Source organism: Toxotes jaculatrix, chromosome 8, assembly GCF_017976425.1.
Source record: "Toxotes jaculatrix isolate fToxJac2 chromosome 8, fToxJac2.pri, whole genome shotgun sequence".
Classification (NCBI taxonomy): Eukaryota; Metazoa; Chordata; class Actinopteri; family Toxotidae; genus Toxotes; species Toxotes jaculatrix.
This window is the reverse complement of record NC_054401.1, coordinates 24660640-24676313: the sequence shown is the minus strand read 5'-3', so window position 1 is coordinate 24676313 and position 15674 is coordinate 24660640. Positions and strand designations below refer to the sequence as shown.

The window sequence follows — 15674 nt, the reverse complement described above, 5'->3', positions numbered from 1 at the left end:
TCGTCATTGCTGTGGAGCACTTTCTGGAGGTCCAAGACACCAGCTTGTACAAAGAAGGGATGTGTATGCTCCACGATCGATGGACTAAGTGTGTAAATGTCGGAGGAGTTGAAAAATAAATGTGCTAGGTTTTCCAAAATTGATTCCTTCCGCCTTAGGCCATGAGCTTTTCTGTGAGGTTTGTCCGTATGAGTGTTCCAAATCAGATTCACCAAACTCTCTGAAGAGCACAACCGTGTTGTAAATCCCTTGTTTCAGCCTGATAAATGCCACCTGTTTTTGCGAGGGGGTGCGCGTTTGTGAGAGGTTTGATCATTTGCATAATTGCCGCCACTAAATTTGCTGCATTAGGCTGTCTGTTTCGTTCCATTTGTGGGCAGTTTCATTCTCAAAGATGTCACCCAAGAGTAAAATAATAACACAACGACAGAGCTTCAATTCCTGTTTTCAGAAATGAGTGGAGTTTTTCAGCGTCAGCAGTGGTACGAAGGACCATACACGATTACAAAGTATAATAATACAACTGCCAGTTACATGTTATCAGAGCAACGCTGTACTGTGACATAAAGAGAGAAAAATGTACACTACATAAAGTTAGATGGTTAAAAAAAAAAAAACTTTACTTCTAAAGTAAAGCAGCCCTTGATTAATAATGTATGTGAGGTGCTCAGAGGGACATGACAGTCATTAGATGAGACAATATTATAGCCTACAGTAGGTGATGCTACACTGTTAGTGCAACAGAGGTGGATGCAGAGATGTGCATAAAGGCCCTGAGGCAGCTGTCAAAGCCAGAGAATTTTTTAACAACTGCTCAACTGTAGAAGTTGCTGTGCTGGAACAGGGCAATGAAAATCATAAAATCTGAACAGAAAAAAGGAAATTGGTGATGAGGATGCTGATTAGGATCAGGTGAACAGAATGTTAACTTTCCATTTAGTTGATTTGGATATATATTTTATGTTAGTGGGTTTTATATTTAAATTCCAGAGTCATTCAAATTAAAGCATTCTGTTCTAATGAAGGGAATCTCATCCACCCTGACTTAAACAGTTCATCAGTACATTCTCGGCCTTGGAACCAACAGGTCATAAAATTGCTTAAATTCCACTGCTTGTTCTGGAGCTTTCAGCCAAATCAAATTTTATTTAAACTTCAAATTGGTTAGGTGTGAACACAAAGCTAACAGCTAACAATGCCTCACAATGAACAAGGATTCATTAGAGCAAGAAACATCCGTCTGCTCTGTCCAAGAAGAGTTGAATCAAGGGCATGTGGACTCGGTTGTAGATCCTGAAGGCATTTCACCTCTCATCCAAGAGGCTTCTTCGGTTCTGACTGACTGGTGGGGAGACCCAGGTATTTAACCTCTGCAAGGTCATTGTCAAGGCCACTGATGTCACTTGGTTCGTTAGAACTCCTGGTTGTTCGGTTCCTGCAGTCGTCGGTGAATGGTTGAACAAATGCATGGCTCAACACAGCAGGGCCAAGTCCTTGGGTCAGGACTCAAACGCAGTGTACCTACACCTGAAGGATAAGGGATACTCCTTTAAGGACAGTGTACACATTTTGGATGGGGATGGACAGGTGGTTTGAAAGAGGAGTGAAGGAGGCTGTCTGTGTTAATGTAGAAAACGTTGCTAAATATTTTGGGAAAGGATGAAAGGACAGCATGGTAGGTGGGGGGTGAGTGGTGTCACAGACACCTTCCTCCGCTGAGGGAACATTTTTCTACATTAACACAGACAGCCTCCTTCAATCCTCTTTCAAACCACCTGTCCAGATGACTCCAACGACAGTCGGGCCTTGATTCCGACCCCACAGAGGTTAAATACCTGGGACTGTCAGAACTGAAGGAGCCTCTTGGATGAGAGATGAAATGTTTCCAAGTATCTGCAACCAAGCCCTGTTACCCACAATTCAGCTATTCATGGATAAACATGACCTGGATGACTGAGAGCCTCCATCAGACATCAGACGTCCATCAACTTTGTTGTTCAGTTTTCAGGATCATTTGCCCACTGTGGCTTTATGGTCCTTTTAGCTGATAATAATACAAGCCACTTCTGTTGTACTACATTCATTTCCAAACTACTGTGGGCTTAGATATCTTTCTGCACATCAGCTTGCAGCCCTTCCGTTCTCCTCTGACCTATCTTATCAGTGAGGCATTTTGGGCTGACTAGATTTTCTGGATACTGTGTACAGCATTATCCCAAGAGGCACCAGGCATCATGCCACATTCAGAGTCCCTTACATCAGTGTCTGGCCCATTCCAGCACTGAACTGGACAGTAACTGAACCTCTCACCCCTGCCCTCAAGCTTCACACATCTACTTTAATGTGAGGTAACACGATGTCTGCAGGAATGAGTCGCCTGCACGAAAAGTCTGGACAGAGTGAAGAGGCCACAGTGAGTACAGTGGTGAATGAATGAAGTTGTCCAATAAGCAGACTCTATCAATTAAAGCACCAATTAGTGACATTAGTCTTGTCTCATTATCTGGAGAGGCTCCTCAGGGACAGTCTTATGTGGCTCAACACTCACTTTTCTTCACTCAGCTTTGTCCCAGAATACATTTCAGCTACTGCAGCCACGGTGACTGAGGTTTTGTAGGAGAGGTTGACTGTGTAGCTTTAACAAACTCATTCCTCAACACTCTGAAACAGTTATGTCAGGCCAGTTTTATCATTGATCTAAACCCACGGTGGTGCTTTACTCTGGGTTATTCAAATATTAATAGTACTGAGTGAGGTCGGTGATGTTTAAGTCTCATTGTTGACATTAGTCACCATGTTATGTCTCAGACTATTTTTTTTTTGACAGTGACCAGTAACTACCTGGAGTCTCTGCTGAATGATTTTTTTGAATTTTATGCCATAATGATATTAATCTTCTCATCTAACTCTCAACAAGTAAGCAAATAAGCATGTATCTCAAACTTTAACAAGCATTCTAACACCTTGTCTGCACTGGCTATGCAACAAAATCTGCAACATCAGCTGAGCAGCAGCTGCTAGTGTGCTCCTTCACCAGTCTCTACAACTGGATTTTCATTCATCAGTTTTGGCAACCATTAGACCCCCAATATGTAATCACTGTGGTTACATGTGTAAGTCAGAACAACATAGACTTGGAGTCTAAAAAAAAAAAAAAGATGTTTCAGGTCAAGGTTGAGCATGTAAACCGTGAGCTGTCACACTGTTGGTGTAGTGAGCTGTTTTTAAACCAAACTGAGCCAAACTGAAACCGTATCTCTGTGATAGAGGACTGAAAAAAAATGCAACTGCCACCACCATTATTAATGTGCTTAGGCTTGTAGCTCCCATTTAGGACACTGAGATTATGTCCTCTATATGTCCTCTATGTGGATATACTACATGTACTTCAAATTATCATTGTATAATATACCTGCTATCACCATATCACCACCAAACTGGACTTTTTTCGATTATTTACACGTAAAACAAAAAGATCTGTGTACAAAATATGTGTCTGCTAATGATCAAATAGTTAAACTGTCAGCTCTTGTCCATCCTGGTTACGGCTCTTTGAGTGCTAGCTTGCATCTTGTGGATGCATAGCATTCATTCTGCACACAGTCAACAGCACAGAGAAGCAAAGGAGCATTCTTTTTATTTGATAATGGATAATTATGTGCATTTTACTGCTAATAGTTCTGTAGTTTTACATGAGATCTGCTTTTTCTGGAGCATAATGGAGTAGTTTTTTCTCTTTTTGCTTCACCTTCTCTACAACATATGAATTTTTTTTTTCCCCCCCTGACACTGGGTTGTATACAGGTGTGGGCTTGTGAGGTGTCTGGCCCAGCTCTGTCTCTCTGTGGCACCCCTGTGGTAACTCCATGGCACCTTGCCATAACTTCATGTGGGATGGGAAATGAAATCTACACAGTGCTGGATGGAAATGAGAGGGGAGCGTGAGGGCATCCAGACTGAGGCTGGCTGGTGAGAGCAGATTTTAATCAGAGAGGCTGGTAGCAACAGCAGTGCAGCCCCCCGAGGGCCCGGGCATCACATCACATTATAACCCGGCCCAACCAGAGGCGCCAAAATGGCCGGGCCTGAAATAACAGATAACCCTGCCAAATCGCATCATCATCCAACTCGCTGCAGTCTTAATCTGCCTCATCCTCCTGCACTAATGAAACTAATGGAGGGAATAAGTGACATGCTCTTTCTTCTCTCTCTCTCTTGCTGAAACTGTCATCTCTTTAATGGCGTTACTGCTGATGTTGGAGAGAAGGATCAGGCTGTTTTTCCATGCTGGCGTTTATTTTGAGACATGAACATGAAAAAATAAAATAAAAATGTAAAACAGATATAAGCAGATATCTGGGTCATGGCTGCATATAGTTATTCAGAACCAGAGAAATATGGTCATCAATACTCACTTTAATGCTCTGTAGATGTATGAGGCTTTGACTGATTCATATTTTAATAAAACAACCAACAGTTTGTAATGATACTGGAAATAAGAAAATAAGAGCTCCATTTTTCAAAAGAATTGTAAAGCAAAGATGATCTTGGATTAATCTCTGTATGTCTGTTTGGCTAAGGTGATCCTAGCCTAAAGATCCACTTTGCAAAACCAGGCCCAGGTCTTTTCATGAACTGTTCACAGCATCACATCATGCTTTATTATTGACCTGTAGATGAGTTGTTCTCGAACTGAAACAACAAAAAATTCTGACTGTCGTATTTCCAGGCCAGTGTTTTCTGATCTGACACCTCTATCAGAATGTAACCATGTGTCTTTGGCTTCCAAAAGCATTACAGCATAGTGTTGAAAACTGATGACATTGTGGTTTAGGTTTGGTTAGGTTTATGCACAGAAACAACTTGGTTAGGCTTAAGCAAAGATCAGGTTTTGGAGCTAAAATGACTATGACTGAGTTAAGGTTAGGGGAGCTTTGTTGTCGTGGCTGAATTTCTCATGTTAGAGGTTTGAAATGGGTAAACAAGTCAGCACTGACGGTTGGAAATGGGAAACAGTGCTTTCCTATGTTAAAGCCTGATGTTTTGTCCATCCACACACATTTCCTCCCCATGCAGATGTGTTAGGGCACTGGTTGAACTGATACTGTCGTTTATTTCATTCTTTTTTCTTTCTTTCTTTTTTTTCAGACAGCTAGACCAGCCTTTACCCCTGCTTCCAGTGTTTGCTAACTTTGTCCTGCATAGGCTCTGACTACAGTTTAGATGCTTAGATCTAAAGAATACAGAAATGTTTGATTATCTTAAGTAGCTCTAATTTGGCACAAATCTGGGATACACACACACACACCAAAAAAAAAAAAAAAACAACAACAACCTATGCAGAGGACATGACCTCTGGGTCTTAAATGGCAGCCACAGGGCTGATGGTGTTGGTATCGATCCCTCTCACAGCTTACAGCTAAATATAAGCATTTCAAAGCTCACACTTAAACAATAGCATCCAAACATACTGATTTATAATGTAATACCTAACCTTAAAAAGCTTTTTCTAAAACATAAACACGAGAGTTTGTGAGCTGTCTGTTTACCACAGGACTGCTTGTGTTAATGTGAAAATGAAGACCTAATTTCCCATAAACCGCATGAGCTCATAAAAGGCACTAAAAGGTGTTCCAGCCTCATAACTGCACTAACTTGATTCCATTTTATTATCTCTCGTGTCCTTTTGTGTGTTGCATTTGCTTGGAGTTAGTTAATCTAAGCTGTTGTTACATATAGGACTTGTGTTGTTCTGCTGTTGCAGCCTCAGCTTTATTTGTGCTTATTGCTGCAGTTGAGGAAAATAATTGCTTTTGTGTTGAAGGATTTTTATTGCGTGCAAACTCGGTCGTCATGGTGCTGGATCACGCATGTGTGCTGTAGCTGCACAGGTCCAGTGAGTGCTGCCTGAAGTGCAGTATGATAGGTTATCACACGGTGACTCACATCATGATCAGGCAGTGACTGGTTTGCACATGGGGCTTTTTGATGACCATAAGCTATTGTGTTGTCATGTAACACATCACACCTATATTTATGGTCACAATAGCAGCTCTAGCATTAATGTTTCAAACAGGGCAGTTAGCATGAGAACAAATAGCTACCACAAAAATGAAATCAATAATTGAAGTCAAGAAAAATGAAGTCAACATGCAATTCGAAAAAGAAAAAAAGGAAATAGATGAACTCGGAGCAAGGCAAGCTCCTTAAACGGAAAGCGACCCCTCTGCGCTATAAATAGACTGAACATCTGCATTGCCTTTCAAAGATGAAAAGCGCTCCAAGATGAGAAAGGGCAAGGAGAAATGATGTGGACGTGGCTCTCCTCTGTTAGAATGGGATATTTTGGGGTTTTTTTCTTTTTTTTATCAATGTCACTATCACACTTAGTAACTGTGAATATATGTAACAATGTGTTGGGTTGATGTCGGCAAGGTACTGCAAGATACAGCACAAACTTAATTTAAAAAAAAAATCACTGAAACTCTTTTTCTTGTGTCACCACAAGTGGGCGTCATTTGTTAACTGGTTGATTTGTGGTTGAAAGCAGACAGGTTGATTTGTTTGGCTAGTCTTATCCATCCTGTTTTAGGATCCCGTATGCCATGTTTACTAGTACTTCTGTAGCATGACCACAGGCCTCACACATTAACCAGTGTTTCATAGGTTGACTGGTAAGATGCCCACAAGAGTAGATTCTTATGCAGTTAGCGATAATCTGTAATCCGGGAGGCTAATGTCTGTATTTACTCTCAGTCGGAATCAGAAAAAACTTTTCAGACGACATTGAAATTGATCTGAAAAGATTTTTTTTTGGAATCTGTTTCCTAAATGTCCACAACAGAAGAGCGAAGCTGAATGGACACGGCGCTTGGCTGCACTGTGTTCAGGCCGCGTCCCGACTCAATCACGGCTTCGTCGCGTTTTAGAAGCGGAGAGTCTGCTCCTCAGCTGCCACAGTTATTCAGGCGTAAATACAGATGTGCAGATCACTTGGATGTGGTGACAGGTGTTTTCAGCTGTACTTGAACACGACAAACTTTCGCTGACATATTCTCTGTCATCACTCTTTATACGAGCCGTGATCAGATTTCATACTCGTTCGGTTGTCTGACAACACATGAAGGGAAAAAAAAACAAGAAACACACAATGGACGTCCTCCCTCACTTTCCTCCCTCTCTCTCCTTCTCACTAACTACAAACACAGAATAATAATTCTCAGTCAGAAAAAGATGAAATGCATCATTAAACGTAAATTTGATGTCAGTTGCCGATAAACACAGGCGTTTATTTTACTGCACATTCACAAGTGAATTTCAGGCTTAAGAGGACACAGAGCTGGTGTGTGCACACGTGGACTGTGTCCAGAATTCGTGAAGGAGCCTGAACGCAACACAGGCAGATCCTGTGAACATCACGTGTGCATGTTTGTGTGTGTGTACACTGCACTGAAAAATACAGAAAAATTGAATCAGAAACCCTGTCTGCTGATGTGCACAGGTGTTGAATTGTTGTCACATTTTATAAGTCATGTTTGTTTTTTTGTTTTTTTTTAATACGGTATACATGTCCATTTCTGCAGACGTTGTTTCGATCACATCCAAGCACAGGAGACGCTTGTGACAAACGATTGCTGTGGAAATGCAGTGTAAAAAAAACAATACAGTGATGACCTGTGAGCGCAGCAGTTATCCCCGAACATTTTCTGCCTGACGTCACCGAAGCTGTTATCTAAAAATAGCAGGGAAGTCAGTCATATGGCAGATTTGCTAGTCTATTTCACTCGGGTCCAACAGGAACATCCAGCACTGTCATTTAACTCTGACCCTGCAGGCTGCACTTTAAAAGATTTAGAGAGCTTTTATGCACGTCGCATCCTCTGCTCATGTAGATGTTGTTGTTTTTTTTGTTTTGTTTTTTTAATTAAAGAGGTGAGAACTTCATTATTGTGAAACTTTAACCATGAATCTTTACACTTGAGCTGTGAAATTTCACATGCGACATCCACACTCCTCCGAAACACCTACCAACTGAATTCAGTATGTTTGTGTTTGGATTCACATCAAATATTTGCTATAAAGTTATTTTAGATAGTTAACAAACTTTTTTTTCTCTTACTTTGCATTATAGGATTAAAATCAGGTCAAAATCACCTGATTTTCTTTAAACACAGGCTTTGTGTTATTTGGTTTTCTATACGCTGTGGTGTGTGTGGCAGCATGCGTGTTTGTGGCACCAGAGTTTTGCAGCATTTGTCTACTTTTAAATCCTGTATCTTGTGTTTGTCTACACACACACATCAAGGTAGAAGCAAACATGTTTGCTTTTCCTCTGAAAATGAAATGGGGAAAATGTAGGATGTCTTAATATATTCTTACCAGTGTTGATACTGCAGCTGCACTGTCTTCATCAGATGAGCTGTCATCTTGGTCACCAGCTCCCTCTTTGAGGCCCTCTTCCATCTGCTGGGCCTGAGTCTATATTCAGTTAACATTTATTTAACTTGCCATTTGTAGCCAAACATGCTAATCATATGTAAAGCCATGTAGCTCCCAATTTATATGGCTAACTCAATGCACACGGATTGCTTAACTGTGGCAAACATGCATGTGACACTAAAAGTTAGCCGAGCAACTTTCTGCTCTGAAATTGATTCCATGCACCATCAAGTGTTTTATCATATTCAACGTGTTGCCAGTTTTGGTAGAAATTACGTTTTTACATATTTTGCATTGTGCACTGTGAGCATCGATGCTGCTAAAATAGAGCCACGCTTTAGATCTTTACCACCTTTAACACAGATTTACACGGACGCGACGCGACAGCTTCGCCTGAGCTACGTTTGTGGGCATGGCGTAAACTTTTTCCTGGATGACTGGACACAGCCAATCACCAGCACTTTTGAGCTTGGCACGTCAAACATGCTGCAAGCTTATTGGCTCAGTGACATTGACGAGATTAACCCATTAGGTATTGAAATTTGGTACCGAACTAAATGACATTTTTCGATACCCGATGGTATCGAGGCAATTCGGTCGGTGCCTTAAGAAGTATTGAATTCGATTCGACTTTGTGGATGAATGTTCAAAATACGAGAACACTTTTCTGCAACACTGACAAGAGTAACTTAACGCTGACAGAGGTATAGTGGCAGGTATAATTTGAAAACAGATGGAGTGAAACTTGAGCAGTTATAGTGCTGCAGCAGATGTATACTTTTTATTTTATTTATTTAAATAGATCATATAATCTGTTTGATTGATATTCGATATTCCAACCTCAGTGCAGTGCTGGCTTTGGACTGCTGGAGTTTGACTATGTGGCTTTGCTGGTTGGACTGGTTGGATGCAGCGTGAGCTCTCCACTGAAGCTGCACTCTTTTCCAGGAATTTTTCAAGGAAGTTTCACTGATTCCCCCATTTCATGGTATATTTAAAATAAGAGACCTGCACTATAGATTTATGTTGCTCATATTTAGCGTGTCATCTTAGAAATGAAACAGTTTCTGTTAGAGAACAATAGGACAGAATACTGTCACAAATCTGTTTTGACTGTGTAATCCTGAGACATTAAACTGATCTTTGAATTAAGGAAATAAATCATTATTTCATTTGAAGTTTATTATAGTTTAGTTAGTTCATAAAGTCAATAGTCTGGTTCTGAACGGGGCCCAGCATTGGTCTGCGCGTCTGTCTCGGTTATCAGGTGGTGAATTAGGGTTATGCCACAGAATATCTCCAGAGTCAGCGTGTCGGGCCTCAACATTAGGATGCAAGAAGAGACACGAGCAGGTATCTGACTCATTTTTTTTTTTTTTTTTTTTTGCCTCTCTGTCCCTCCTGACACCAGAGAATATGCTGGTATGTGCTGGATGAAATAATTTATGACATATCAGTACTGCTTGTGTGTACAGTGCTGAGAATAGCAAGAATAGCTGATGGCAGAGAATGACCTAGTCATGACTAAGGCCTCTGAGAGATTCCAAAAGAGTACAAAACATGCTCAATTTTTAATCCCTTCAAGTAGCAGGGAGGAGGGGCCTGAGTAGCCACGGAGCAGTGAAAGAAGGGAGGCTACCAAGCTGCTTTGGGGCAATCAGTCTAGTGTTAAACCTTCCTCCCACTCCCACGCGCACACACACACTAACACGCTTCTCCTATTTCTACTTTCCCCCCCTGACTTGTTCCTGAGTGTGCCCTCATCTCTCAAGGTGTTTATGTTTCAATCAAAAGATCCAGAGCAGTGTGACCACAGCTTTCTGCGTGACCAGCAGAGCTCCGGCTGGCTGCAGGCGCCACCCTTCACCGCTTTACGAGTCAGCCTTAAAAACACCACCTTGCCAATCCCCTTCGCCGCCGACCCCCCCCCCCCACCCCACCCTCTTTTCTCTTTCACAGCTGTTACTAGCCAACCCTCTGAAAGCCTGCTATTGGCCTCGTGCGCTGCTTTCTGAGAGGAACTTCAAAATAAATCCATCACTGTCTCCTGTGCTGGAATTTTAAGAAGGGCTAGGATCGACCTTTTGTCTGCTTGTTCCGATTGTTTGAGCATCTGTCACATGCAATACCACTGACGCAGCTTCGACAAAACATGGGCAGCAATACGTCTCGTCTCTGTGTTCAAAGTGTTATTCAACATATTGGTTCAGTGTTGTTTTTTATACTGGAATAAAACTGTAAAGTCAGACCACGTACAACAGTTATGGTAGGCCCACTGCAAAAGCTGAAATTCTAAAGAAAAAAAAAACAACACGGAAATAAATGAAAATTTTTGATCAAGGGATTTTGTTGCTTGAGATCCAGTTGCTGTTGCAGATTACTTCAATGGCTTCTTTTGAACAGGACTAGGTAATAATACTACTACTACTAATAATAATACTCTCTAACAGACTAGATACAAGTAATTGGTTAAAGCCTTACAGTGTACTGAACAATCATTCCTTAAAAGGAAGCACTGGAGTTCAACACATAAAAATGTTTTGAATGTAAAACTCTCAGGACTCAGATTGGTTGAAGATATTGTGTCTTTTTTCTAACAACTCGTCTAACAAGAAGAATAAGTCTTCTTTCCTTTGAGGAGGGAAGTGAAACAAGAGAGCTTAAGGTCTAAAGAATAGTCCCAAGATTTATGAGGAATAAGGAAACATAAAGAAATATAATAAGATTTAGCTGCCAATACATATAGTCCTACTCCGTAATGGCATCAGAAAACAATAATGATGTATTGTAAGGTTGTGTTTTTAATTTTAGTCCTTAACATTAAAGGAACTGTCAGTCATACTACAGATTGCTAACAGGTTCTGACTCTGTAATTTTGTTGTTTGGCTACTGTTGTCTAAACTGCAGCCACTGAACTGCACTTGAATGATAAAATAACTTCATTAGCCACAGTATCACTGGAGGATTGAATCATCCCACGGTGCTGCTTTAGATACTTCTTGTTTAATTCATCCTGCTATGTTCTGGCACGGGAGTCCGGCACGGGAATTGAAAAGGTCACGACTGGAGAGAATTAGTGCAAAAAAAACACTGACAACGGCCGGTTTCACATCCACGGTATTAGGATTGTATCAGTCTCCAGAAACTGCTTGTGAACCTTAATTCTCAAGTTAGTTGTTGTTGTTGTTCAGTGCCAGGCTGCTGCTGCTCAACAGAGTGCATTTTACAAAGACCATGCTGCAAACCAGCATCAGGGGGGGAAAAAAACAAAAAAAACAAACCCAAGCCCAGTCTGGTTGAAAGCTATTTCTTGCCACTTTGTTTCCATGGCAGTGTTGATGAGCTGGTTGTGTTGAGGGGTTGTGGGTTTTGTGCATGTGTGTGTGTGTGTGCGTGTGTGATATGAGAGAGAGAGAGAGAGAGAGAGGGGAGGCAACAATGAGGTGGAAAAATAGACAGCGTCAGGGGTAATGTTCATATTGGCTGACACAAGGGAAAAGCAGCTTTTAAAGCGTTTAGCTTTAATTTCATTCAGGAGTGACATAATTGATTTTAATGAGATGTTTATAGAGTGAAGTGTCGGTGTTGCTAAATCATTTGCGAGTCTGCCTGACGGGTACTTGTGAGGCTTGCACCGGGGGGAGAAGGAGAGAGGCACACAAACCTCTGCTGCCAGAACTCCTCCAGCAAGCCTCGCCTCATCTTCATTCACTCCTGCTCGCCGCTGAACACATTTGGCTGCTCGTTTTTAATTAAGAGCGTATTTAATTCATGAAACACTTTCTTAACTTTGACGCCGTATTGACTGAAATGCTTCAGCTGGAATATCTTTTTTTTTTTTTTTTTTGGTCGCCTTATCCATTTGTTAAACCCCAAAATACACATCACTGGGAAGTGAGGCCATGCCAGCCGAGTACCGGCTACGTGGGCGAGAACAGAAGTTCACTTCCACTACCCGACAAATCCTGCTGACTTCTCCTGTTCACGGTATCAGCTCTGTGATTGACTGACAGGGTGTCACATTTCTATTATGAGGTCCCTGTGGGCCCGTGAGGTTTATAATAGAGAGAATTGGACGGCAGTGTGAACATCACAGAGCTGCAGATCCTGCCCCTATAACCACTGAGGGAAAGAGTCAGAGACTGTCCTCAGCAAAAACATCTTTTTTTGTTGGATGGATCTTAAGTAACTGGTCACTTCAGAGAGTTCCACACTCATGTGTATCCTCCCAGCTCATCTGGAAGCAGATATTGTAGCTAAGCTAGTTTTGTTTGTGGCATAATGGATTGGAAGAAATTCAAAGCTCCACTGGTTCTCATTCAACAGAGCAGCAGTGTTTTAAATTGGATAGTTCTTTCCATGGCCACTTGGTAAAATATGCAATAGCTGGATTTCTGTGATATATGTGTGCATGTTCTTAATTTCCAGAGGATGAACTCTGAGGGCTGCAGTGGTTAGCACCGTCGCCTCACAGCAAGAAGGTTCTGGGTTGGCATGAATGGTTGTTTGTCTCTGTATGTCAGCCCTGTAATAAACCTGTTCAAGGTGTACTCCCCCTTCTCGCCCAATGTCAGCTGGGATTGGTTCCCGCCTCCCGTGACCCTTAAGAGAATAAGTGGTTTAGAAAGTGGATGGATGGATGAACCACGCTGGTCTTGGTGATCCGTACTCTCCAGTCTGGTCAACATTTTCACTTACAAGAAACCTAACAGTATAACATGTGGACACGAGCAGTTCTACAGTGAAGCACGGGCTCGTTCTGTAGTACCTCTGAAATCAGTTGAAGTGGATCACATCCGTCCTATCGCTGCTTGGCTGCTGGTTGACACCAGTATCTGCAAAACAGTAACGCATAATGGTGTAACCCCTGAACGCTTAACGGCTTCCAGGTGACACCCACACTGCAAAACATTCACACTCCCTTTGCTTTAACACCTTCTCCTAACACTGATTATTAATACCTCACACTCCTGCCGGGCACGCAGGGAGGCCAATCTGAATTTCAAGAAGGCGAAATTATTGACTGTGATTGATTTTGAAACATGTCTGGACGTCTTCTGTGCATATAGATACAACTACATGTACCGACACACACACACACAGACACACACACAGTGACATGCATTGCGTCTTCGCTGCAGCTATTGTAGCCCAAACAGGTCTTCTTAAGCCGCAGCCTTCTGATGCTCGATCAAGGCTCAAAAAAAACAAACAACAGGTTAGGGAGTGATTTTTTTTTTTTTTCCTTGCAGGACAATGCTTTCCCAAGCACCCGAGGACATGATTTCCATGCAACAACTATGGAGAGCTGTTTTGATTGCTTTTCAATCAAGCGAGACAAACACTAATTAGATTTTTTTTTTTTTTTTTTTTTTGAGGAACTGTGGAATTATGGGCTTCTTTCATGAAGCGTGTATGATTGGCACTTCTACCTTTGGTGACACTCTTCTGTTCGCACTGACTGCTCACTGTCAGGGTTTTATTATATAAATATACATACAGACAGAAATACTTGCAGTGCACAGTCAGACTGGGAAAAGGTGTCTGTGCATATCAATCTTGAGAACCTTTTGTTGGTGTTTATTTCATTTGCTTGAATGGGCCTCTTGTTGCTGTAATTAAAAAAAAAAACAAAAAAAACAACAGAAAAACATTATTGGTGACATATTTTAATTGACATGGACCAAAATGCTTGTTGCTTTCACACCGTGGTCTCTGGAGTGTCTTCATTTCACGTCCACATCCATCCTCACAAAGGGACTTTACCTGATTCTGTGGTTGAGAACACTTTGCATTCAACATTACAGACATGAATTTCTCGAGCATAATGTACCCTTTAAGGGGCATTAAAGGACCTAAAAGTAAAAATGGACTATAGGTCAAAACTGGAAGAGATTACCTGCTTCCCCCAGTGAACCTAAAGCTCGGTAAAAACAGAAGAATGACCTGTATGTGCTGTCACACTCACAACTCCCCTCTCTCCTGCTTCACCCTGCAGAGCTCTGCTCTCTAAAGTGACTATTACACATAGATTACAAAAACCTTAGACATACCAGTATTTACTGTTGTATAGGACACGGCCAAACAATACAATACAGTACTGGACCTTGTACTGGATCATACTGTCAGCAGAAGTATTGTGTGTAATGTTTCATTATAGGTTTCTGGTATTTCAGCATATTTTCCTAAAGCATTTACAGGTAAAATAAAGACAACTTATATCTGTGCGTGTGTGTGTGACATTTGTTTGAATATATATATATATGTAGTGTTGTTTTTTAAATATCATGTTTTTCCTTTATTTGTCACTCTATCCCTACATTTACACTCAGTAAATCCATACTCTTTCTCACACTTCCCACTCATGGAATCCTTATTAATATAGGCTGAAAATGTCAGAAGCATATTTATATAAACCTGCGACTTTTTTTGCAAGTTTTATTCATTCGTATTTAATGTGTTAGCTTTCTTCTTATGTTTTATCTTAACTTTTCCCTGCAGAATACAGTCACTATTTCTGCTGCAAGCTACGACCAACAATGCCTCCTATCAGTGTATAATATGTCAACACAGAAATCATCTAATATTTAGGGTGATTGTGTCCATTGTGTGAAAAGATGCAGATCCATACATCTGAGTTTTGATGAGGGGTATTGAGTAAACCATCATGATATTGATATTTCCCTGATTCTGAGCACATCCATCATGGCAGGCCACAGCGATTTGTCGTGTGCCATGTTCCATGTTAATATTCCGCGTTAATAATGCTCCGTTTCTGCCTCCTCTGTCTCGGCTTGCAGACGGACGCTGCGCTGATGTACGATGCCGTGCACGTGGTGGCCGTGGCTGTGCAGCAGTCTCAGCAGATCACTGTCAGCTCATTACAGTGCAACCGACACAAGCCCTGGCGCTTCGGGAACCGCTTCATGGCCCTCATCAAAGAGGTAGGTGCTTCTCTACCTTCCCTTCCCCATTCTGTCTTCCTCCACAACATACAGTACACGGCACCTTCACACAGAAAACCCGTGCTCTCTGGAAAGCGGATGGTGACGGAATGTAAATAAGACTAAAAAAAAAAAAAATATTGAATATACAGAAATGATTTATCTGTGTTTTTATTTGTATGGAAATCATTTTTCCAGTTTCTGCACATGCACATTCCCCCGAGGAATCAGCCATGTTGAGCCTGCTCTCTGAATTTCCCCATGAATCAGCCATGCAGAAACGTAAACACA

The 15674-nt window shown here is 41.5% G+C and overlaps 1 protein-coding gene across 3 annotated transcripts in view; it reads left to right on the top strand.

Moving 5' to 3' along the window:
* Window positions 1-15674, top strand: part of grik2 (glutamate receptor, ionotropic, kainate 2) — a 211281-nt gene that overhangs the window by 117291 nt on the left and 78316 nt on the right. For all 3 annotated transcript variants that reach the window (XM_041043959.1, XM_041043961.1, XM_041043960.1), the window contains exon 7: window positions 15240-15383. In XM_041043959.1, coding sequence (XP_040899893.1) covers window positions 15240-15383 — 144 coding nt within the window. The remainder of the gene's footprint in view (window positions 1-15239; window positions 15384-15674) is intronic.